This window comes from Pelmatolapia mariae, linkage group LG7, assembly GCF_036321145.2.
Source record: "Pelmatolapia mariae isolate MD_Pm_ZW linkage group LG7, Pm_UMD_F_2, whole genome shotgun sequence".
Classification (NCBI taxonomy): domain Eukaryota; kingdom Metazoa; phylum Chordata; class Actinopteri; order Cichliformes; family Cichlidae; genus Pelmatolapia; species Pelmatolapia mariae.
Genome location: NC_086233.1, coordinates 62,108,939 through 62,134,816, shown reverse-complemented (window position 1 = coordinate 62,134,816; position 25,878 = coordinate 62,108,939). Strand labels below are relative to the sequence as shown.

Genomic DNA, 25,878 nt, shown 5'->3' with positions numbered 1-25,878 from the left:
ATGAAGGTAAACATACGAAGAGTTGGAATAATCGGATCATTTTTGTTGTCACTATACATTTTCATCATCTACACAAATCGAAGTTGTAAACCCAGAAAATCTATTCCTGAGGGAGTAGCTGATCAAGAACTTGTAAAGAGAAAACTGGACAGGATTGAACAGACTCTAAACAAACTGAGTGAGTATCAGTTTCAAAGTTCACATTCTCACACGCTGACTTCTTTTCAACATTATTGATAAAGTTACTCTTCAGTGAAATAGCTTAACTTATTATTAGCTATCACATTGTAAAAAATCCACCATTCACAAGAAATGTATGTGTGTCAAAAGTAAATGTGTACTCCCAATCTCATGGCTCTCTTTTTATGAATAGTTGCTCTGTTAAGTCATGGTGGTGTTGGTTGGTCTGGAGTATGTGCTTCCCAGTGTAGGGACTAACGCGTTATTAAGTAACACGTTACAGTAACTACGTTATTATTGTGGTAACGAGCACGGTAACTAGTTACTATGCGAAAATCAGGAACGCGTTAATCGTTACTGGGATTTAGATAGGCTCGTTATTCGTTACTTCGTGTGGTGGCTATCGCGGAGCTTCCACAGATTCAGTAACATTAGCAAGCGATGGAGGCCAGCAGGTGGATGAGGGAAAGGGGAGGCGGGAGGAGCAGAGACCCGAGGCGGCCGCTGGTCCGAGTGTCAGGTGAACTGAACTTCAGGTAAGAAGTTATGACCTGCAGTCTATCTGGGTCAGATATAAACCAAGTTTAGGTGGAGTTTGACGGAGTTTCTATACAGCTGGGTGGGTGCTATGATGTTACCGATGTTGAACTTTTTTTTGTTCATAAGGTTAGTAGAGTTGCCAACCGTCCTGTAAAAAACGTAATCGTCCCGTATTCAGAGAAAATATTTCGCGTTTCGTATTGAGCTGAGAAGGAACACAGTTTGTCCCGTACTTCAGCTAGAATGGAAAAAGACACAAAGCTGGATTTATTCTGTGTCTTTGCTGCACAGCTGCCTCTTCTCCTCTAATTCTCTCCCCTCCCTCTCCTGTTGCTACTTCAATAATGAAACTGATCAATGATCAGCTGATCGGCTTTTCTCTCTTGTTTGTTTATCGTCCACTTTGCGCCAGAAAGAAGAAACCAGGGATGTCGCGCTAAACAACAGCAGCACGTTTAAACTTGATCAGCTGTTGTTAGAATTTATTTAATATCACCTTCTAGCAGTGGCGGTCCTAGCCTGTTTGGCGCCCTGGGCGAACACGCCCTCTGCCCCCCCCCCACTGTTGGTTTGTTTTTATTTTGTTTTATTTTGCGAGTTGGTTATTAGATGCTGCTCCAGCCAGCCAGAGAATCCCCCGCCGCCCCGCCCTCTCTTCCCTGTGCCGCAAGCAGCAGGCGCACCTCGCAAACGGAGGGCGCCCTTACTCCCAGCAAATGGGCGATAGAAAACCGATCGGTGCCCATGCCATTCCCAATATGCGCTGGCATGACTTCGGGGCAGCATGAGTACGAGCAATTTTTTTATTTATTTTTTTTTTTTTTTGCCGATGCCCGTGATGCCGCCCCGGGCAACCGCCCGTGTCGCCCGTATCAAAAACCGCTACTGCCTTCTAGTATCAGCTGATGTTTGCTGGAGCCACAGCTGTAAAAGCTGCTGGTCATGATGTCGGTTTGGTTATCTGGTGAGAGGGAAACATGAAGATGAAACCAGGAGATGTCCTTACTGAATCATCAGAGCTGAACAGGTGATGGAGAAACAGGTTTACCTTTTAGGTGACATGAATGAGTTGAAGGGAAGTTATGAACTGTTTCTGAGAGACAAATAACACCAGGATCCTTTTCTAAGTAGCTGACAGCTGGTAACTGTGCAGGGGCGGATCTAGGAAAGTTTTGCCAGGGGGGCCAGGTAAGGCATTAATAGGGAAAGGGGGGCACAATGAAGTACTTTTCTTTCTTATTCTCATTTAAAATGTCTAAATTAAAAAAAAATAATTATCTGAATCTTACAACAAACGATTGATAGATTGATACAACAAGACAGTGTACATCACTGTCAGAACAGCGTTTGTTTTCATTCAAAGGCTTTATGATTTTTCCTGTAATGGCGGGCCGGGCTCTAGTCAAAATGCCCGGGTCGATTTTTTTGTCCCAGTCCAGCCCTGTATGCAGCTCATCTTCCTACTCGGAAGGCAGAATTTCCGAGTTCTGAATACAATCGAAAGCACCACGACTGCAGTTTTCGTGCTGGATGTAAAAAGCACACGTGACGCTGTGACGTAGGCTAGAATCATGGCGGCAGTCGATGACGACGGTCCAGGTGTTGGATTTCTCTCATTGAAATATGCACATTATTTTTCCTTTCTGTTGGTAGGTGGCACAGTGCACTTGTGGCAAGTAAGCAAGCTAGGAGACTGGCAATCTTGCTGGGTATCCAGTTACGGAAGCAACACATTAACAAGAGAATTCTGTATAAAACCAAAGTTACTTTGTCTAGTAACTAGTTACTTTGAAAGTAACAAGTAATTTGAAGTAACGGAGTTACTTTTGATAGAGGTAACTAGTAATGTAACGAAGTTACTAATTTAAAGTAACTTACCCAACACTGGTGCTTTCAGTGTAGAGCAAAAGGCTATTGGGAATCTACATCGCCACCACTGCTTCCATTACCTGAAAGCAGAACTGAATGAGACAGAGCAAGCCAAGACTGTCAACTATATAAGGGTTGCAACCAATGAGAAATCTCCTTTCAGTGCTTTTTCTTTAATGCTATTCAGTGCATAAATAAAGAATTGTCCACTAAGGTTTCTCGTGTATAGTTTTCTTGGTGAATGTTGCTGTTAAACACAGCTTGGTCCATCTTATATGGCATTGCTCTTCAAGCATATTCACCCATTTTTCATTTTTATAGACATTGCTTTACCCTGCTCATGTTTTGGTTGTTGTATTTAATCATAACAAATATGGCCATGATTAAGGTGGAGTACTGTTTTAATAACAAACTCAGGTAAAATGACAGTTTTTTCTTTTTCAATGTTAGGAACCCAAAAGGGCAAAGATGCATGCTAGATTTGATCTGTGTGACGAGTTTTTGAAGAGCACTTGATAAGTCGAAACAATTCTGTTAGCCAATTTCTTCTTTTTTTGCCCCAACAATGAATAACAGTTTTCATCCTTCTGTTTTTCAACCTCCACAAAAGCAAAGCTAACCGAGGTTTTAGGTCAAAAGAATTTCACAAATTCCATTTTAAAAAATGTGGACAAAGAAGAAGAGAAGATCATTATGTCAAAGTTATACCCAAACTCCGTCCTGTTTACCAAGTGGGGCGATGGCCTGACAGAACAAGAGCAGAAGGAAGCTGAAGGTCTGTTTCAGATTTATGGATACAATGCCTTCCTGAGTAACCAGCTGCCACTTGACAGGAAGCTTCAAGACACAAGACATAGCAGGTACATTTTGTTAATGAGATCCATGACGGTCAAGTATTTTTAGTTATTTATTTATTTTTTGCTGTAAATTCCAATGTTGTCATCCTTTGTCCTAGAAGAGCTTAAAACTATCTCACTACTCCCAAGTAAACCTCAAAAAACGGGGCTGGGCTAATGGTCTGTTTGAGCTTACTAAAACATTAATCCAATACACACCATCTCATGCCGTTTAGATGTCTGGCAAAGAAATATCCCAAAGATCTGCCGAGCATCAGTGTGATACTCATCTACATAAATGAGGCCCTGTCTGTCATTAAGAGAGCAATACGAAGTATAATCACCCACACTCCAAAGCAGCTGCTGAAAGAAATCATTCTGGTGGATGACTACAGCAATTACAGTAAGCTTACAAAGATTGTCCTCTTGAATGTGTGAGAATCAAAGGAAATTGCTTCATTATTACAATATATTTCATAGCCTTGCCAATAGCATTAATCACACAGCTTATAGCTTCAAGTTGGCCTTGAAACAGTTAAACATACTGACACCATATTAATCTCTCACAGGTGCAGTCATAACCATTTTATATTGTTATATCTTTACACACATTGCAGCTCCATGGTCTTAAAGAGTTGAAGCTTTCCCAGGTAAATAAAGGTCACAAGCTTCATTCAGCGCGATGTCTGGGTGATACATTGGTAAGGAAGTGGGGAGCTTAAGAAAGATTGCACACAGGCTTACAAAATACATATATACATTACATATAACTTAGAAACAGATTTAAGAAGAGGCCTGAAGGCACTCAGTTAACATACTGCACTGGAGGTTCTGTCTTGACAACAGGTGACGAGTGGAGAAGACCAGCCCCTGGAGACCACAGAGGCCTGAGTTTATTGCCTTCTTTGGAAGAAGATGCCAAAAGGGGAACTCCTGTGTCTGCAGTTAATTCTTAAAATACATAAATGTTCTGTACATGCAAATTATGTGATTGTAAACGCAAGAGGGGGCGTCATAATACTCTGATGATATAAAAGCAATCTGAAGTATAATTTTGGCGAAGACCCTTGCTGATGTATGCAGTGATTGTCTTCCCGCGCGTGAACTTCAATAAAGATTGCTTTGACCCAAATCTTCTGGACTGTCCTAGTTTTGTACTCTCCACCAATTTCGGACTCGTAACAATTGGTGCATTGGCCGGTGTTGGTTGAGGAGAGAGTGGCGTTGTGGACGTCCGAGGGGGTCGCACAATCAGGAGGCAGTGATCGATCTGAGTGGACAAAGGGCAGCCCATCTCAAAAGGTAGGCACTACCTGTTGAAATATTCCGAAGTGTGCCGAATTGGATGATTGAAATTGATGTCTACTCATTAGATTACTGATGACTGTTTGTGTTCTTAGGTTCTGATGTTGTGTAGTTTATACATTGAAATAAGAAAAGGATAAGTTAAATGCAGTTGGACTGCTGAATAAGAAAAGGTAAAAGTAACGGAAATAGGAAAAAGAAAAAGTAAAGTAGTTGGACTACTGAATTTAGGACATAGGTCATTTGAAATCTGTATATGGTAATACAGTCTTAATTGATTATAAAGCTGGGCTTGGACATCAGTATAGTAGGTTTGGTGGTTTCATAGGGTGTCTTCAAAAGTAATTAAATTTCTGTAGAACGGAACTCTGGGAGTTCTAAGAAGTGCATTGCTCAGAGGTAACGCTTGCCAAGGTCAAGGACGCTTAGATCTTGTCCTCTTTTGAGGGATAGTCAGTTGGTCACTGTGGAGTTTGGGGCACTCCAGAATAACTAGTGGTTGGACCACTTTACCGTTTGGAACGGTTTATGCACTTTTTTGGGTAGCAAAGGTTGGACCTTGGGCGTTGGACGCTTTTAAATTGACTTAGGAACCTTAGCAATTAGAACAGATACAGGTTGGACCTGATACTGTCATTGATTATCAAAAACTTGGAGTTTGTCCCTTGGAGGGTTAATTTAAAATTTGTCTAAATTTTGTAGGGTACGTACTTTAAGGCCTTGTATATATTTGTATATCTTATAAGACGTCTCTAGGTTATATTTTGTTGGTACAATATTTCTGTCTGTGTACATTTTCTGTCTGCCAAGGGCACTGCAGTTAGTTGGTTATTTTTACATTGTGTGTGTGGGTGTCTATGTAAATTAGGTGTATGTGAAATCACATTTCCTGTTTACTAATGAGTGACTAATGACTGACTGGACAGCCTGGTTAAAGACGACTTGCTGGTGTTTTAAGGAAAGAATTACTTTAATTTTTACTTGGTTACTATTACGTTGGTTCTATATGGTGTTTTAAGGAAATAACTTTTATTTTGTCTTTGTTTAATTATTGGGCATTGTTCTAGCTTCTATTTTTCTCGTACCGGAACTATTTCACTCTTGATGTACTTCATAGCACTTGCGTTTTGCAGTTTCTTTGTACTTTTAATATTTTAAGTATATAATATAAACTTTACACATACACACATGCCTGATTCTGGCTATTGCTTACTTCAACATACGCCGATAGGTGAGTTTTATGTTGTAACCTGTCGATGTCACCTTGTCTCTTCAGACATTACCTACGGTTTTAAAATTACCTCACTGATAGACAGATCAGAAGACAGATTAGTAGACTTTGCATGCAGTTGTGTCGTTATATTTACTGCTATTCGATTGTACTGTAGAGAACATATAAACTTAAGCCCCACTGACGCAGAACGCGACTTTGCTATATTTTGTGCAACGGCATTCAGGGACTTTAACATTCTGTTTGAGTGGCGGGGATAACTCCCTGCCTCATTTAGCTCGCATGTTTGATAGCGGCTCTTGTGTGGTTGAATATACATGGACAGGTGATATTGCAAACGTCACCTGTCGTTGTGAAGCTCTACTTTCAGACGCTCGTTATGGTTTTTTAGTAACTGCAGTAATAAGAAATTCGCAACAACTCGTATTAGACTTTACCAATCGCAGTTTGATTATTTTTCGGGCACTGGAATTATACTGTAATCCCTATACCAATCCCGTTGAGGCGGAACGTGACTTTCCGGACCTTTGTGAGCGCGCTTTTCAGGATTTTGACATTAACTTCCAGTGGACGGGATAGCTCGCATTGTATTTGTGTGTGTAGGACATTGGACTGTCAGTCTTAAAGAGCACACGTACATTCAATGGAGGACACACAAGATGTTGATTTGGAGTCGGTTAGTAGAAATATGACTGGATTCACTTTCAGTCTGGTGTTGACTCCAGTGACATATGGTGACACATGGTGGGTAGAAACTGAACTGCGGGTTTGCTGTGAGGTTGGTCTTACTGATCATTACTTTAGTATCACTCTTAATTTGACTGAAACAGAATTCCCCCTGCTATTACATGATTGCCTGCGTTTGGTAACCTCCCTGCGGGAGATTGTAGAACACAATAGCGAGGAGGCCGCAGAACTGTAGAGCTATAGGCCACTGTTGGGTTATAGGCCTATGTTTAATTTCCTGTTATATGTATAGTTTTCAGTTTCAGCTTCATTACATGTGCTGTGCAGCCTAGCACATGGTAGGAAGTAAATTAATTTTGTTTGCTATTTCTCAGTACACACATAACAATTTGAAAGAGGAAGATGTTCACTTTTGGTTACTGCAGCATAAAACTTATTCCTCTGGGGGACGGTCTCTACAGGGCGACTCGGGTTTTCCATGGAGAACGGGCAGACGCGCCTGACGACCCTGTAGATATTGAAGTGGCCACAACTATTACAGAAGCTGAAATTGTCTGGTGGTTGACCACGAGCTTTTCATTATTTAGTGCTATAGTGGATTTGTGCGAGGACGTTCAGATTTCCCCAGAGACATCACAAGATGAAGGACATGGAGAGTGACAGTGATAATGTTAAGGTGGTGTTTTAGTAGCCTTGCATTTGCGGTAATAATGTGCTAGTTTGAAATATTGATCTGAAGCTTGTGCATAATTGCTTTAGCTGATAACGTCTGATGTATTATTAGATGACATATGCTGAAGAGATGCTTGGTCCCTAGACAGCTAGGGTGTGGTTCCCCTTTGCTCACTGGTGCGTGAATGGCAGTGCATCTGTTTCCTGACAGGCATACTGAGGTCCCTTGAGGGGTGCAGAAATAGTTTTATTCACATTGTGACACACAAAACCAAACCAAACACACTAACATAACAATGATTAATTGAGTGGTAGGTATTTCACTTTTTCTATATTTTCCTATGCTGACTGCCTTTGGGTAAGGGGTGAATGGGTGCCTGATGATACGAATGATGTGGTGGATCATGAGTTCACTGTGTGTGTGTCACCAAGCAGAATTAAAAAGAGGAAGTGACTGTTAGAGCGGACGGACGAGCACTGAGCTGAACTGGGAAGTGCCGGTGGGTGACTGAAAGGGAGGAGCCGACAGCAGCCATTTTGAAGAGGTAAGTGCTGTCTTACAGGAAGACACAAAATGGCTGACAGCTCAGGTACCGGACAGAGACGCTACAAAACATTGAAAGACCAGATGGAGGAGCTGAAAAAGGCCGTAAGAATGGCCTGTACAGGTTCATCTAAAGCAGCTGAGAAGGAGTGTCGAGCCATGGAAGAAGAGGTAAGCAAAATTCTTGCATTACAACACAAAGGTTTAGATGAAAGGACACCACTGGACGCCGTGCTTAAAACAGAGGGAGAGAGATGTGAGAAGATACTAAAAAACTTACAGGAGCAATCAGGAGGCCGCTCAGTCAACCGGAAAACAAAAAAGGAAATGACGGTCCTGAAGGCAATGCATGGGAACTGCTGCAAGTGGATGATGATGTGCAGTGCAGTATCGTCCTGGATGAAGGAAAAAGTGGAAGAGTCTGAGCGAGCAAAGGAAGAAGAAATGGCAAGTATAATGAAATTAATGCAGAAATTACAGGAAGATAATGAAAAGTTGGAGGACAAAATGATAAAACTGACGCTAAAAAGCGAAGGAGTGAATAACCCTCACACACCAACAATATATCCGTGGATCACTCAACTTCCCAGTGCCCCGCCACAGCCTGGTGGAGCCGAGGCTCCTCCCCCTTATGTGATGCCAGTAATGACCATAGAAGGAGGACAAGTGCATGGCCCTGGTGGACAAACTGGCATTGCGGTCGGAGGACTCGTAAATGTCCAGTACTCCAGCATGCCCGGGGCAACACAAGCTGAGGAAGTGACGGCGGTGGGACAGCAGAGCATGGAGAATGCGGGGACACAGACGGCCTGTACCGCAGGTCCAGGTGTGGTATCGTGTCGCCTGGCCCGGACGATGCAGGACTCAGCAGGAGAACCGGCAGCGACGGTGGTGTCTCACACCGAAGCCTCACCTGCTGCCCCGACTGAAGAGGTGACTTCACCAGATGAAGAAGAAAGAAGGTCAGAGTTTGCTGAGTTGCCGTTCCACATGGGACAGAGAGTGAGCCAAGCAGGTAAGCAGTACACACAGAAGAAGGACCTCTGGGACGGGCAAGTTCGTGGGCGTATGCACGAGGACAGAGACGCCCTACTGGCGGTAGTAGACACGTTGACCGCCGCAAAGCAAAAAGCCCTGAAGGAACTTGCGGAGGAGGAAATGAAGGATCTCAAGCCTGGATGGAAAGGGAAGAAAGTACTGAGGAGAGTGATGGAGGAGGACATAAAAGATCGCAAGACCTCGTCGGAAGAGGAGGAGGACGAAGAACAGGAGGAGACTGAAGGACAAGGCGATTGTGAGCAGGACAGAAATCTGGATTTGCGCAGTAGAACAGTGTACAGAGCCCCAGACACAAAACCTAGGCCCACCGTCAAAGGGGAGCGCCAATCCATATTTGACACCTCAAGAAATTCAGGAAAGACTGGGAAGAGCAGAGAAGTGGAATTTGAGGATGAAGCCCAAAGACCAAGCCGTAACTTGCCGCTGATAATGGGCCCCAAACATGAACCAATTTACCGAGCATATAAGGTAAGAGATTTGGAAGCATTGGTTAGACAACTGCCACCCATCACAGAAGGAGGAGCAAAATGGCTGAGGAAACTGAACATGCTAACAGAAGGAGAGGAAATTGCCATCGGCGACTTCCGCGCGGCGGCCGGAAGAGTTATGCTAGGGGGCGCTCTGGCAGACGTCGAAGCAATCGCAGGAACAACTCTCTACGCAAATAACGTGCCATATTGTGAGGTGCGAAATGCCCTAGCAAATGCAGTACGTGAAAAGTACCCTACCCCAAATACAGGAGCCATTCCTAAAATAGTCTGGGATCCCCAATACACACCTTTAGAGTTTCTAGCAAGAGCAAAAGAGCAGTGGATGTCAGAAACAGGGATACATCCTGGCCAAGAAGGAGAATCAAGAGCTTGGTTCAGAGCGGCGGTGCTGGCAGGGCTGCCTCAGCAGGTGAGAGCTGATTTGGAGAAAAATCCAGATTTTGCTGTGGCTGACTCCACCCAATGGGAGAGGCATGTAACGCATCGGTTGATGTTGGAAAAGGATGATGTGAACAAGCAGAAAAGGGAGCTGGAAGAAGCGCAGGCGTGGCTGGTGAAGCTACAGCTGGCGGAAGCAAAAGACAAAGCAAGCGATAGAAAGAAGGAAAGTAAGGAAGCCACAAAGAAAATGATGGTGGCTAAGCCACAGCCTGATCCCGTGCCAGAGTGGCCAGATCTGGACCCTAACCTTTATCCTGATGACCGCTGGCCCGTCAACGCACCAAGGCAGAGACAACCTGCGGGGAATTGGGGGGTGGCGAGACCATACAGAGGGCGTGGTGGTTACGCCGGGAGAGGACAAAGGGCTCGTGGGACGGGGAATCCCAGCTATGCGTCATGGAATGCCTGTCTGAGATGTGGAGCAGAGGGACATTGGGCGAGAGACTGCCCGGAACAGCCCCAAAACTACCGTGGGCGAGGCTACCAAACCCAGGCACGTGGAACTCCCAGAGGAAGAGGTGTATACAGAGGTGGACACCAAGCTCCTAACCCAGGTGCAGCGCCACTCGCCCAGTATCCAGTGGCAGACTGGGGCTGGGAAGAGCAATATTGACGGGGCCCTGAGAAACCGGACGGTGTGGGAATGGCAGATCCCATGCTGTCAATGACTGTGGAAGGAACACCACTGACCTTCCTGGTGGACACTGGAGCGACCTACTCCACGCTTATATCCACACCAAACAGTGCAACCATCTCTGACCACACTGTGAGCGTGGTTGGTTTCTCCGGGGTTCCAATGACTCTGCCATTAACTGATCCAGCACTTACTGAGCTGGGAAGACAGACTTTGAAGCACAGATATGTGGTGTCGCCACAGGTACCAGTAAATCTCATGGGCAGAGATCTGCTTGTGAAGCTAGGAGCTACCATCACCTGTTCCGCAGATGGCCTGACGGTTACTTTGCCGGGCGGAAACCAGTTCCCGTGCCTGGGGACACATACAAAGACTCAATATCTGCTCCAAGACTCTGAACAAGCTACAGCCGACATCTACTGGGGGAGGCTGGTGGAAGACGGCATTCTGAGACAATATGAGCTGTGGAGACCCTGGATAATGAGCCTGGCCGTCTACACCCCGCCGCGTGACCCTTACCACGTCACTCTGTTTTATGATAGGGACGACGATGACACGTACCGAGAAAATTTTGAAAATGACCTCGAAGGTCAAATTTGGAGCGTGCGTTGCCATAACATTTATGTGGGCCCGGAAGGGGTAGCAGCGGCTGCAAAATTGACGGAAGAACAACTGCTTTGGTACGAGATGGGCTCCGATTCAGCTCCCCATGTCACTTTGGCGGTCCACGTCGGTCATCAGGCCCGAGAGTTGGGTCCGATGGTCAAGCGAGCCCTGGATAACAGCTGGTGGCAAAGTACTCAAATCCCAAATGTCTGGTATGCACCACAGTGCAAAACCTACCGAATCACCTGTCTGTCCAACGACGCGGTGGTTGTAGAACACAAAGAAATTTCAAGAACACACGGCAGGGAAAAAACAGACCACCCTGACGCAGTTGCAGCACTTTCACAGCTCCCTGACTGTTTGTGGTCAACAGGGCCCACGGATGTTGGCCTGGCCAATTGTTCACCCGTCCTGTTTCAGCTGAAATCGGAAGTGCCAATTGAGAGACCTCAGTACAGACATAAACCAGAAGCTGAGGAAGGCATTGCAGAAACAATTGAGGGGTTGTTGAAAGTAGGTGTGCTCGAGCCCTCTCAATCATACTGGAACACACCTATTCTGCCAGTAGAAAAGCACGGGACAGGCAAATACAGGATGGCACATGATTTGAGAGCGATTAATGCAATACTACGTACAGACACCGTGCCTGTACCAAACCCATACACGGCTTTAACTGCCATCTCGTGGGAACAAAAGTGGTTTACATGTATTGATCTTGCTAATGCTTTCTTTTGTCTCCCTCTGCATGAATCACTCAGGGACATTTTTTCATTCACATACAGAGGACAGCAGTACAGATACACACGCCTACCACAGGGTTTCGCCTTGTCTCCAGGCATTTTCAACCAGGTGCTGAAAGACGCGCTGTCACCGTGCCATCTGCCTGAAGGTTGTACACTCATTCAGTACGTGGATGACTTGTTAATAGCAGCCCCGTCCGCATCCGCCTGCACAGCAGCCTCTCTGGTGGTTCTGAACCGCTTGGCAGAATGTGGGTTTAAAGTAAGTAAAGAAAAACTGCAGCTGGTCCGACCGGAAGTAACATTTCTGGGCCGAGTCATTGCACACAGGTCAGTGGGTTTAATGAACACACACAGAGACCAGATTCTGACACACCCAAAACCAAGAACTGTGAAGGAACTACTTTCCTTTCTTGGCCTAACAGGCTACAGCAGACAGTTTATCCCGAACTATGCGGGTAAGACGGCCCCATTAAGGGACCTGATCAAAAAGGTGGGCGTTCGAAACCTTAAGGCCGAGCTACCATGGACACCACCAACAGAGACAGCATTCATCTCACTGAAACAAGACCTGTCCAGAGCAACAGATCTGGCCACACCCAACTATGATGAACCATTCTATCTTGATGTTTCTGAAACAAATGAGATTGTGAATGGCGTTTTGTTTCAGAAAAAAGGAGGAGGTAGGGATGTGCTTATGTATGTCAGTGTAAGATTAAATCCAACAGAGGCCAGACATCCCCCATGTACACAGCATGCAGCTGGGGTAGCCAAAATCATTCAGAAAACAGCACATGTAGTAAGAGAACATCCACTTAAAGTGCTCACCACACACAGTGTAGTAGCATATGTGAACTCACAAGCCTTCACAATGACACCACTGAGACAACAGAGACTGAGCAAAGTCCTGGATGCTCCAAATTTGACGTTTACACATGAGGGCATAAACATGGCAGACTTGATGGGGTCAGGGGAACCACACGACTGTGCCAAAAGAGCTGAAGCTGAAGAGAAGGTCAGAGAAGATTTGAAAGCAGAACCTATCATAGGTGCGGAGGACTGGTTCACAGACGGCTGTTGTCACCGGGATGAAGAAGGACTGAAAGCAGGCTACGCGGTGGTTTCCAGAAGAGGACGACAGTATGAGGTACAAGAAGCTGGAAGAATAGAGGGTCAGCAGTCAGCACAGAGAGCTGAAGTAATAGCCCTGACTCGAGCCCTGAGACTGGCCAAGAACATGAAGGTGAACATCTACACTGATTCAGCTTATGCATTCGGGGCAGCTCACGTGGAACTCGCTCAATGGAAGAGAGCAGGTTTCAGAACAGCAACCAATGCCCCAATATGCCATAAGAAGGAAATGGAGGAACTGGAAGACGCTCTGAACGACCCAGACATGGTAAGTATCATAAAATGTAAAGCACACTCTCAAGAAAACACAATGGTAGCAAAAGGGAACCAGAAAGCAGATGAAGCCGCCAAAGAAGCAGCAGGCTACAAAGGACGGAGACAGATGGTGGAGGTTATTGCTGAAGAAGAGCCAACCGTTAATGTGTTGGAGGAAGCCAGAAGGGCGCAGGAAGAAGTCACTCAGGAAGAAAAGGAGGTGTGGCAGGCCCGAGGAGCCAGAAAAGAAGGAGGTCTGTGGAGAGGGCCCCACGGGCGACCGGCTCTAACAGCCAAGCTGGCTGAAAAGAAGGTAAGTGAGGCACATGGACTTGGTCACGTGGGTGTGGCACAGATGGAGAGAAACTTGTGTCACTGGTGGCACCCTCACCTGAGAGACATGATAAAAGAAAAAGCCAGAACGTGTCTGATCTGTGGGGCACACAATCCAAAACCAGCGGTGAAGCCAGAACCAGGTAAGTTCCTCATGCCAGAGAGACCAGGAGAAGAAATTGTGATTGACTACACTGACATGGTGGATGGGGGACCAGGAGGACTGAGGTACTTGTTGGTATGTGTGGATGCTCTGACCGGCTGGCCAGAGGCATGGGCTACTAAAAGAGAGGATGCAAAAAGTGTGATTAAATGTCTGATTAACCACTACATCCCAAGGCATGGGTTTCCCAAGAGAATTAGATCAGATAACGGGACCCATTTTAGAAATAAGGATCTAGCAGAGGTGGAGAGAATGCTGGGAGTCCAGCATAAATTCGGGACAGTGTACCATCCTCAGTCCCAAGGAAAAGTAGAAAGAATGAACCTAAATTTGAAGAACAAATTGGCTAAAATCTGTGCACAGACAGGGTTGAATTGGGTTGCAGCCCTGCCAATTGCTTTGATGACCATAAGATGTTCTGTTAACCAATCCACAGGTTTCACGCCCTATGAGCTGCTGACAGGACGGCAGTTTCCGGCGCCTTGGACGGTGGCTCCAGCGACAGAACAGTCTAAGAGAAGTAACAAGTCTCATGCTGAATATTTTAATGAAGTAAAAGCTCTTGTGTCCAGTTTTACAAAACAGGTGACCGCCGGGAGGCCCACGGCAGAAGGAGAGGTTCCAGAGGCAAAAGCAGTGTGGCTGAAAGTCATAAAGAGGAAGTGGAAAGAGCCTCGCTGGACCGGACCCTACGAGGTGACGGCTCGGACGGCCACAGCGGTTCGTTTGAAAGGAAAAGGTGAAAATTGGTATCACTGGACGCAGTGTGCTGCAGCAGACGAGAGCCTGGTGGACAGCGACCTAGCTCCACCGAACACGGGGGCTGACGACAGCCAGAGGCAGAATAAATCCTCTCCCCCGTGCAACGGGCCGAACAGTAGTCTACCTGGGAGGCCGAAGCAAGAAGAACAGCAAAGGAGGAGATCCCCACGCCAACGCAAGGGAGTGGTAACACATTAAAAAAGGGGAAAGCATTTAAATAAGTATATTTTGATAAAAGAAGTATAAGTTTCACATGACAACATGCACGCATTTGACATACAGGCACGTAGCAGGAGGCGTGAGGAGAGAAAATTGGTAAAAATGCTCCTCACAACCACATGGTTGTTATATAAGATAGTATTACTTTTGCTAATATGTATTTTTGTGTATTTTTGGCAGATAGCCTGGAACAGCCCACCCGAGCACGGAGGTCAGCCCAGCCCTCCACCGACTGAAAAACAGAACACTGAAATGGGGCCGTTACAGAGACCCAAACGAGAGGTATCAGGTAAAAGGGATGGGTGTCTCAGCGCTTATAATGGCATGGAATTGGACTACGTTAAAGGGTCCACGAGTTCATACTCTTTTGATTTGTGTGAAGTGATTAACTGCAAAGGCGCAAACAGCAGCTGGAGGGGATATGACGTGTGGATCTGCAGTCACCCGGATATTTGTACCCGGGGAGGGAACCCTCACTCCAGCCGGGGAATCCGCCCAGTGCTAGCGTCTTATACCGCGGGGCACTGGTGCATCCCGGGGTGGAGCAAGGTGGTAGCCTGGACTGGAGTGAAGTGGGAGCCACACGTCCCTGAAGGATTGAAAGGGATAGCAATCCAGAGGGACTTTTCTGCCTCACAGAACCCTATCACCCTCTCTCTGGGACCATGGAGCTCTTTGCCCAGGTCAAATAGTCCGGGAGGCGTGTTTTACCTGGTGATTGGGGTAGATGTTTCAGGGACAGACCCGACAGGTGTGATTAGAGTGAATTTAGTAAACCCAAAGCCCAACCCTCCGGTCATAAATAGTACAGGGGATTGGGGAAACGGGTCGTTAACTGTTGCCCGCGAGGAGCAAAAGCGGCGAGTCCTGATTGTGGATTACACCAGGTTGAAGCCTCAGGACTTAATTGAACGCGCCACCGGTTTCAGTGACAGTAACCTGTGGCTGGACTGGGTGGCTCAAAATGCAAAAGAACAAGATGTATCTAACTGTGTTGCTTGTGCTTCAGCTAGGCCGCGCTTGTTTACAGAACCCGCTCCACTGTATCCAGAGGACAAATGGGGATATGACTGCATGCTACAAATCACAAGAGAAGCGGTGAGTACTGGCAATTGTTCAATATTGGCCAGCCTCTTCCCGCCAATTGATAAAGGTACAAAGGTAGGACCATTTAGACCCAAGAAAGATAACTATACTTGCTTTAAGTTCTCCACAGACAAAGTGAAATACAAGCTGGGAGATATCGATCCCAGTTGGTGCGCTACGACACTCACAGGAAGAACCACCAATGCTAAGAATGACTCGAACACAGTAATAGGTACCTGGGCAAGAAGTGGGTTGTACTATTATTGTGGGGAAAGAACTCTTTTGGTCCGTGTTCCAATGGGAAGTGTCGGGACCTGTGCAATGGTAAGGTTGGGTGCTCAACTGATATTAATCGGCAACAGAGTGACAGCAATTCCCCAGAGTAACACACGCACACTGGCAGCCAGACGTAAGCGACATGTATTGGGTAAGGGGACACATGTATATGATCCTAGGATGAATTCACCCACCTGGATCGACTCCATAGGAGTGCCCAGGGGAGTTCCTAACGAGTATAAACTGGCAGATCAAGTAGCAGCTGGTTTTGAAAACTTACCAATCATTTCTGCTCTTTTTCCAGTGACCCCAAACAAGAATGTGGATAGAATAAATTATGTCCATTATAACCTGCTGAGACTCTCAAACCTGACCAGGGATGCCTTTGAGGGAGTGGCGGAGCAGTTGGGCCCGACCTCATTAATGGGGGTCCAAAACAGACTCGCTCTCGACATGGTTCTGGCCGAGAGGGGAGGGGTCTGTGCTATGTTTGGTGACCTGTGTTGTACTTTCATTCCTAATAATACTGCCCCAGATGGCTCAGTTACCCGAGCTCTGGAAGGTCTTAAAACGTTGTCAAGAACCATGCATGAAGATTCTGGAATTGAGAATCCCTTTGAGGGCTGGATGACATCCGTGTTTGGCCAGTGGAAAGGGTTTGTAATGTCTGCCATGCTATCTGTATCTGCTTTTCTAGGGATTTTGGTCACCTGCGGATGCTGTCTCATTCCTTGTGTCAGAGGATTGTTGGAAAAGGTAATTACGAGGGCAGTGGACCCCGGGGTGGTGACCCCGGTGTCTATGATGCCATTAATGGACGTAGAAACGACTGAGGGGGCCGAGGAGTGACACAGCACACGGTGTGGTGACCTCTTGTGGCAAGAGGTCAAAAGGAGGATTGTGAGAATCAAAGGAAATTGCTTCATTATTACAATATATTTCATAGCCTTGCCAATAGCATTAATCACACAGCTTATAGCTTCAAGTTGGCCTTGAAACAGTTAAACATACTGACACCATATTAATCTCTCACAGGTGCAGTCATAACCATTTTATATTGTTATATCTTTACACACATTGCAGCTCCATGGTCTTAAAGAGTTGAAGCTTTCCCAGGTAAATAAAGGTCACAAGCTTCATTCAGCGCGATGTCTGGGTGATACATTGGTAAGGAAGTGGGGAGCTTAAGAAAGATTGCACACAGGCTTACAAAATACATATATACATTACATATAACTTAGAAACAGATTTAAGAAGAGGCCTGAAGGCACTCAGTTAACATACTGCACTGGAGGTTCTGTCTTGACAACAGGTGACGAGTGGAGAAGACCAGCCCCTGGAGACCACAGAGGCCTGAGTTTATTGCCTTCTTTGGAAGAAGATGCCAAAAGGGGAACTCCTGTGTCTGCAGTTAATTCTTAAAATACATAAATGTTCTGTACATGCAAATTATGTGATTGTAAACGCAAGAGGGGGCGTCATAATACTCTGATGATATAAAAGCAATCTGAAGTATAATTTTGGCGAAGACCCTTGCTGATGTATGCAGTGATTGTCTTCCCGCGCGTGAACTTCAATAAAGATTGCTTTGACCCAAATCTTCTGGACTGTCCTAGTTTTGTACTCTCCACCAATTTCGGACTCGTAACAAATGTCACTCAGTATTTTGACCTACATCAGCTTTATCACAGATCTCTATTTCAATTCCAGATGACCTTGGAAAACCCTTACAAGACTACATAGATCAAATTAACAAAGAGATGCCCGGATTAATGAAGAAAGTGAGACATACGCAACAAATGGGCTTATCGCAGTCCCGGATATCCGGTTGGGAGCATGCCACAGCTGATGTTGTGGCCATTTTAGATGCCCATATTGAAGCCACAGAAGGATGGTAAGTGCATGTTTTAACTTTAAGGCTTGTTTTTTTCCCCCCCAGGAAAACAAGAGTAAAGTAGGAAGGCAGTCGAGGAACACGTCCCCCACTAATCTGAAGTACCCATTTCCCTCCTTATTTAATGAGTTATTTCTTTTGCTAGCACTTCAAGTTCGAATAAAAATGGTCATTTTGGATGAAATCTTATGAACAGAAAAATGACTGGAGAGTTCTCTTGAGATCATTGGTGTTTTATTTGTTCCTCTTCTGCAGGGCAGAACCTTTGCTGGACAGGATCAAATCTGACAGGACTGTTGTAGTGTCCCCTGTCTTTGATAAGGTCCATTTTGATGACCTACACGTGGAAAGATATATCCCATTTTCTCACGGCTTTGACTGGGCAATGTGGTGCACATATGAGCCTTTTAGCTCTGAGTGGATAAAGAAGATGGATGAATCACAACCAGGGAAGTACGTGAAGCATGCAAGCATTAGGCGATACAGACAGCGTCACAAAATTTATGCTGAAGAATCAGTGGAAACTCTCTTGTTGTTCCACAGTGAAATATTGCTTTATGTCTGGTGTCTTAGTCTGTTCTATTTGATATTGGATTGCAGACAATATAGGAAGGCAATTGTTGGAAAAAAAAAACCCTGATGTGTTGGTTTTTGCACAGGAGTCCCTCTGTTATGGGAATCTTTGCAGCAGACAGAGCTTTTCTTGGAGAAATTGGTGGGCTGGATGGTGGGATGATGGTTTATGGTGGGGAAAATGTTGAACTTGGAATTCGTGTAAGTTATTATAGCCCAAGCTTTTAAACGATTTAAGGTTGAAGATTTGCCAATCACGGCCATCTGATCTGTGTCTACTCAGGTGTGGCTGTGCGGAGGAAGTATAGAGGTTGTGCCCTGCTCGAGGATAGCCCATATCGAGAGGGCCCATAAACCATATGCACCTGATCTCAGCCCTGCCATGAGAAGAAATGCTCTGAGGGTGGCAGATATCTGGTTAGATGAATACAAGAAAAATGTATTTATCGCGTGGAACGTCCCACTGGAGGTTTGCATGATGATTTAAGATCTAAAGTTTATGTTTAGTACATGTATTCTTCAGTATTTTACTTGTCAAACTCATTAGATTCTAAACAGAACATGTGAAATCTGTCCTTCACATGAATACGCTGTAATATCTTGTATTCTTGAAACATTGTCTGTAAACAATACTGCATATCATGTGTGCTAATGATCTAAAGGTGTTTTCACCTAATTTAACTTCTTCACACACATTTATTAATTTCAATTGTACCTACTGCACTCTTGCTTTTTTCTGTTATGCATTGGATACTCATCTGAAATGTGACTAGACTTTGAAATACTTAGCTCAGTATGTGTAAATGCAACCCCTGTTAGCTTAATTTGCAATGTTTGTTTCCAGTCTTGTGCTAAGATGATGTCAGTTTGGCACAGATTTCCTTATATGGTCACTGCAGACATGATGAGGCGGGGTTTTCAAGCACTGGGTTCTGATAAGAAAATGGTAGCTAATCAATAGAAAGTGGGCTTTCAGGGAGGGGAGTCTAATGGAAAATATAACATGTTACTTCAGACAAAAGGTGAGGCTGTATAAAGTTATTGGGGGGTCACCATATAGGAAGACACATAGTGTGTAAAAGCCACCAACACTGCTGACTCAGAAACGGTTGTTTCAAACCTCATCTGGCATTAAGATCAGCACAAAAACCGTGTGCCAGGAGCTTAATGGCATTAGTTTCATTGGTCTGCTGTAAGTGGGGACTCAAACTCGCCCCACTCCCGGGGGCCACTTGTGGCCCACGTCACCCCTACTTGTGGCCCTTATAGACATGAAGACATATAATGCAATTTGGCCCCTGAAGTTTTTGCTTGGATTTGTTTGTTGTTGAGTGCAATGTTAAAAATGACTTAATATGAAGGCAATATGAGCAGAGAGTACAAACATGTTGAGGGACTTAGTTCAGTGACAGAGTCAAAAACTAATGTGTACACTTATTTCTGCATTTTTATTTTGTTAAATAGAAACCAAATGATAGCAGAAGTGCTGCCACGTGTCTGGCCAGAAAGAGGACCAATGTGTTTATTTGGTACTTCAATGAAAGCCTTCAGTTAGTTAAGAGGGAGGAAATAAAGTTGTGTTCACGTTTGCAATTCTGTCTTGTTATACAGTATTTGAAAGGCTACATTTTCAGAAATATTTGTGAGTGTTTTCTTGTTTGTTTGGTTGGGTTTTTTTGTACTACTTGAACACTAAAGTGTCCCTCACATGACATGACAGTGCCAGCAGTGGCCCACAGCTCATTTAAGTTTGAGACCCACACAAACACAAACTGCAAATCTTGCAAGGCTACTCTAACAGAGTCCAAGGATATAGATATGGACCTGAACACAAGAATAGCAGGTATCCATTAAAGTTTATTTCTATATGGACAGATCTGGATCATCACAGCTGAGTATGTATAGCCTATATTATAAATTACTTTATAATGCAAATTAGCTTACACTACCAATTACAAGCATAAACTGAGGAATGTCTTTCTTCAACTTTTTTTGTACCTGGCATACTATTTCTCCTATTTATTCAGGAGAGATGCTTCCTTTTGGTGGTTGGCTGTTTTGTCCCTAAATTTATTATTCTATTTAAAAGTTCACTGTATAAATCTATACAATATTTTCTTCTTATTGATTATTTTAGCCAAAATGACACTTTTGTAGGGGGGGAAAGGCTTTCCAAGGTAACGCTGCCACATTATTACCTCATACTTGAAAATTTTTCACAAAAAGTGCAGTAAACACAGCTGTTTTAGCCAGCATTCATTTCATGACATTTCTTTTAGAAATAAGAATGTTACTGTGGAAATCATGTTTTCTGGTGTGACATCTGACACACAGGATCACAGAGTCGATATTGGTGATGTGTCTCAGAGGAAGGAGCTCAGAGAGAAGCTGAAATGTAAACCTTTCAAATGGTACTTGGAAAATGTCTACCCCAGTCTGTTAACATGGGATAACATGTTGGGTTATGGTGTGGTAAGTGGCTTTTTAATTTGCTTTTTGAGCACTTTGTCACAGGGACAAAAATATCTATTAGAGTAAGTTCAAGATAAGAAATGCGGTGGTGTTAAAAGTTCAGTTGTATTTCAGGGGGTTTTCCATGATTTAAGACTCTAAATGTGGTAAATTTTAAAAAAAAGTTAAAAAAAATATGTAGTAGCAAAGCCCGGGAGATTTAACTATAATTTTTTAGAAACTGTACCCACACACTAAGTATATGATTCAGTACAAAGCAAATAAGCAATTTTGACACTCCAGTTACAGAACGACCTTCTTAAGAGCCACTGTGTGGACCAAGGACCTGTTCCAGGAAATATCCCCATCCTCCATGGATGCCACTTCCAACAACCACAGGTAATGTAGACAACCAAACTACCAGGATAATAAATATGACTGAATATAATTTGAAGTTATTACTTTTCTTTTTAACAGCACTGCTATTACAACACAGATGGTGAAATAATCATTGGGGGGATTATATCTCACAATTATAACAGTAATCGCTGCCTGGTTGATCCAGGCTCTGGAAGTTCTCCCACCCTGCAGGAGTGTCCACTGGCAAAGATGAATGAACTACACATGCACTGGGACTTCAAACAAGTAAGATCTTGGTCGATAACAATCATGGTAGTGTTTAAATGACGTCCCTGTATAGTGTCTTTTCAGGTGCCACTGGTGGGTGGTGCTAAAGTCAGAAATGTTCAGATGCTCCTGTTGACATACTCCAATGTTTTTTACAAACACTTGCTGTGCACTGTTGCCTCATACTTTCTCTCAAACTTTGGCAGGGCCAAGCGATCATAAACAAAGCAACAAACAGATGCCTTGAAATCGCCCAGGGAGCAAACTTTTACTATGAACTCATCATTCAGCAGTGCAGTGGACAGAGCTGGAGGATCGAGCATCTCGTCACAAGTTTTTAGTGCAGTTTTTAACATGAACGTCTGTTATATTCAAGTGTGCTGAAACTCGATCTCATTTAAAATAAATTTTTTTTTTAAAAAGGTCAAAACTATTTAAATGTGTTTTTGCAGTGATATCGCTGACTACCCTGGAAAATGTTTGCAATTCTACAGTACTCACTACAAATAACTAGAGTACACATTTTTCTACCTTTAAAACATTTGCATAATTCCTGGAGTTTAAACAGTTATGACATAATAATGAACAGCTAATGTGCAAAATCCAAAAATTGAACATTTTGAAAAGAGGTTTATTTTATTCATGAAAATATAGTATAGTATATCCATATGTTGTGATACAATAATTATGATATAGTGTTGTGCAAAATATTGAAAAACACAGGTGTGCAGGTGCAAGCATTCATGTTCATTAGACTGGTGTGTCATCTCTTTTTACCCCTTGTATTGTGCAAATAGCCACAAGTAAAAATAGCTTTATTGCTCCGGTTAAATGTAGTCACGACCTGTAGTCTTTGTCAATACACAGATCCACAGATAATACCTTTTAAGAATTATCTTTCGCAGAACTGACATTGAACACTTGCAGCAAGAAAAACAGGAATGCACGATGACTGTATGGCTTGGACGTCACCTGTGAGTGAATAAAAGGGCTCTTGGTCCACTTTATGTACACCTGATTGAGCTGCAATGCTAAACTCCATTAACTCTGCATAATGTTACAGATGCAAAAACATTTTTTCACCTGACGCCACAATACTTTAATTCATTTAAGATTTAATCTCTTTATTGTACTGTATTTAGAATTAGATTTTTTTAAAATCTCTTTTTTATATTTTAAATTTAGTTGAGCTCATTCTTTAGTGTACTTTTTCATTCTGAGATATTTATCTTATTGAGCTAAATTGTGGGTTTTTTCATATTTTGACAGTAATTTCCCAACTTTAAGGACAAATTAGGTTTTTGTTTTCCTTCTTTTTTGACTGACCATAGATTGACTATAGATTAACGAGCAATTTTTTATTTTATTTTAACGAAATTGTGAGTGAGATGACGGTGTGATATGTGTCTCAGATGCAGTGGAGGGGTGTTCCAGTGGGTCCAGGGGTGTGGTGTCCTGGCAGGCATTGTGTTATTAAGCCTTCCCTATTTGAGTAACTGCTGGAGCCCAGAGAAGAGAGAGAGACCGGGACAGAACTGTATGCTTATTCTAAGCACATATTCAGCTGCAGAGAACAAACAGCTTAAAAAGCAACAGTGAATAAACATGCATTTACCTTGTACTGCTGTGTGCGCCAAATCCTTTGTCACAACAGCCTCACTAAATCAATTAACGTCTGGCTTGAAAGGGAAAAACTATGACCAAAAACAATGATTTGCTGTAAATGTATGCACTCAATTGACTACTAAAAGTCAAATGTAGTCTGGAAGGTTTCTAGGTGTGTAGTTGCCATCAAAGTGAAGCCATTGTTTAAAAATCTGTTGCATGTGACTCATAAATACTTGGAAAAGGGTACAGGAAATAGGGATGTGTTCAGCTGGAGTACCTACCAACACACTGAAGTATTGTCTGTGTGTGCCACCAGGTCAAAATGAGGTTCAGATTAAGGTTATTACACACACCTATGCATTTGCCTGCCTGTCTGGCTATGGACAGAATTTCTAAATGCAATAATGTCACACGAACTCAAGATGAAGTTAAGAAACTTTACAGGTATGTCACTGACATGAAATTTACAGCTCAGTTGAAAGATAGGGGTGGTCTAAGACATGCTGCTGATAAATGGAACCTGTTTCATAATGGAACCGTAACAACCGTGACAACATTATACTTGTAACCTTGGGTGTGTCTACAGGTTTTGCTCCAAGACATGCAAAGTATGAAAGACCACAAAGGCAGTTTTGAAAACAACATTCTGCAACATTTACACTCTTTCACTGTCAAGGTTTTACATATTAGGATTTAAATTTAAAGAAAGAAAGAAGGATAAAAGAAACATAAAAAAATCATCTGATCTTTAGAAGGTCTGGAGGATTTGGGTGTGTGTCTGGGAAGGGTTACAAGTTTCAAATACTTTGAAGTTCATCATTCCACACCGGTAAAGATTATTCACGAGTGGAAAAAAATGTCAGACACTTGCCAATCTTCCCAGGACTGGACATCTCAGCAACTTCACCAGAAGGTCAAACTGTGCAATGTTCAGAGAAACTGGAAAAGAAATCCACATCGCAGACTCTACAGGGCTCAGTTAGAATGTTCAAGTTAATGAAAGTATCCAAAGAAAAAGACTGAACAAGACTCGCTTGTTTGGAAGGATTACCAGGAGAAAGCCTCTAAATTCTAAAAAGAACACGGCAGCACAGGCTAGAGTTGGAAAATTGTATCTGAATCACAAGATATCTGCGAAAATGTATTTTGCACACACAAGATCAAACTATGATATTGAGCCATGGTGCACAGTGCCACAATTGGTGAAAACCAAACGCAGCATATAAACTGTCAAGCAGAGTGGTGGATGGGTAACAATTTATTCTTGTTGTGCAGCCACATGACCTGAGCACTTTGCACTCACTGAGCTGACCAGGAACGCCTCTGTACACCAAGTATTCTAGAGTGAAATGTGAGTCCATCTGTCTGACTTGACCAACAGGGCAATGATGCCAAACACACCAGCGAATCTAAAACAGAATGGCAAAAAAAGTAAAGAATCAAGCTGTTGCAAGCTGGTCAGTGTCCAGACCAGATTCAAGTCAATTAAAAGGCTGAATGAGCTCTAAAGAAAGCTGTGCACACACAAATGCCCAAGGACTTCAATGAACTGGAGCAATTTTGCAAAGAGGAGTTGGCCAAGATTCCTCCATAATGGCACGAGAGGAAAGAATTACTTCAACTTATTGGTACTAAAAACTATTGAATTATGGGGTCTATTTAGTTTACACACTGCTTCTGTTATTGTTGAACCAATAATGAGAAGGTATAACAGGTCATATGTTGTTCATCTGGGATTGTAAAATAAAGTTATTTTAAAACCTGAGGAGGACTCGATTATTTATTATTATTAATATGTCCTTATATGTAAAACTGAGACATAAGTTTGAAAAAATGTTATCAGTATGATAAATGCAGAAATGTACAGCCTCTCAGTCATCATTTAACCAAAATGATATTTTTTAAATCCAGTCACATCTTACAGTTAGTACTTAGAAATATTCAGGGTTCACGGTTCACACATACTTAGAAATATGAATCAAAAAGATAAGACACAGTTTACTTATGGACTCCTGATATTAATGAGATGAAGTAGGAGTTGATTTTTGTCAATAGATTTATCCTTTACCCACTGAGGAATGTAGTCATTTTTGTGTGATAGTCTGTTGTGCACCTCCCCTCGTCATCTGGTAATATGGTGGTGTTTTGGTCTTTGCAGACTTTTCTGCAGACCTCTTTTTAGTCCCAAAGAAGCGTGAGGGATACTTATCAAGTCTGAGATTTCTGCCCAGCTTGGACTACAGGCTAATTGACTGGTTAGCTATTCAATGAGGAGATGAGAGTTGTTTTTAATTGGTTAGGCTGGACCATGTTTATTAACACACTATTCTTGGACAATTACAAAGAATTCTTAAATTTACAGTATATCTTTTATTGTCTGTTACATTCACGAGGCACAGTCACTTTTTCGGGCGGGTCTGAACCCACAGGGCCTGCCCATGACGCTGACGCTGCTTGCTGCAGGTGAGTTCACTACGTCACATCGGGTGTACCTGCCGCGATGGGCGGGTAGCGATGTTGACGCGTCTGCTCAACTAACCATTTAATGGCATTCACATCAGCTATTTGATCTCGTCCAGTCAGTAGATGAGCTTACCGTGTGTGTGTGCTTCTGTGTGTCCTCTCACGTTGGATTATCTGGCTGGGAGGCCGGTGTGTTATCAGA

At 43.5% G+C, this 25,878-nt stretch overlaps 1 protein-coding gene across 1 annotated transcript; it reads left to right on the top strand.

Annotated features, from left to right (window-relative positions):
- LOC134631864 (probable polypeptide N-acetylgalactosaminyltransferase 8) lies at positions 1-21,946 on the top strand. Its single transcript, XM_063480422.1, has 11 exons — positions 1-178; positions 3,200-3,449; positions 3,662-3,828; positions 17,771-17,954; positions 18,210-18,407; positions 18,614-18,728; positions 18,811-18,996; positions 20,862-20,999; positions 21,282-21,377; positions 21,456-21,623; positions 21,812-21,946. The coding sequence occupies exons 1-11, from the start codon at positions 1-3 to the stop codon at positions 21,944-21,946; spliced, it is 1,815 nt and encodes a 604-aa protein (XP_063336492.1).
- Positions 21,947-25,878: the final 3,932 nt, after the last annotated feature.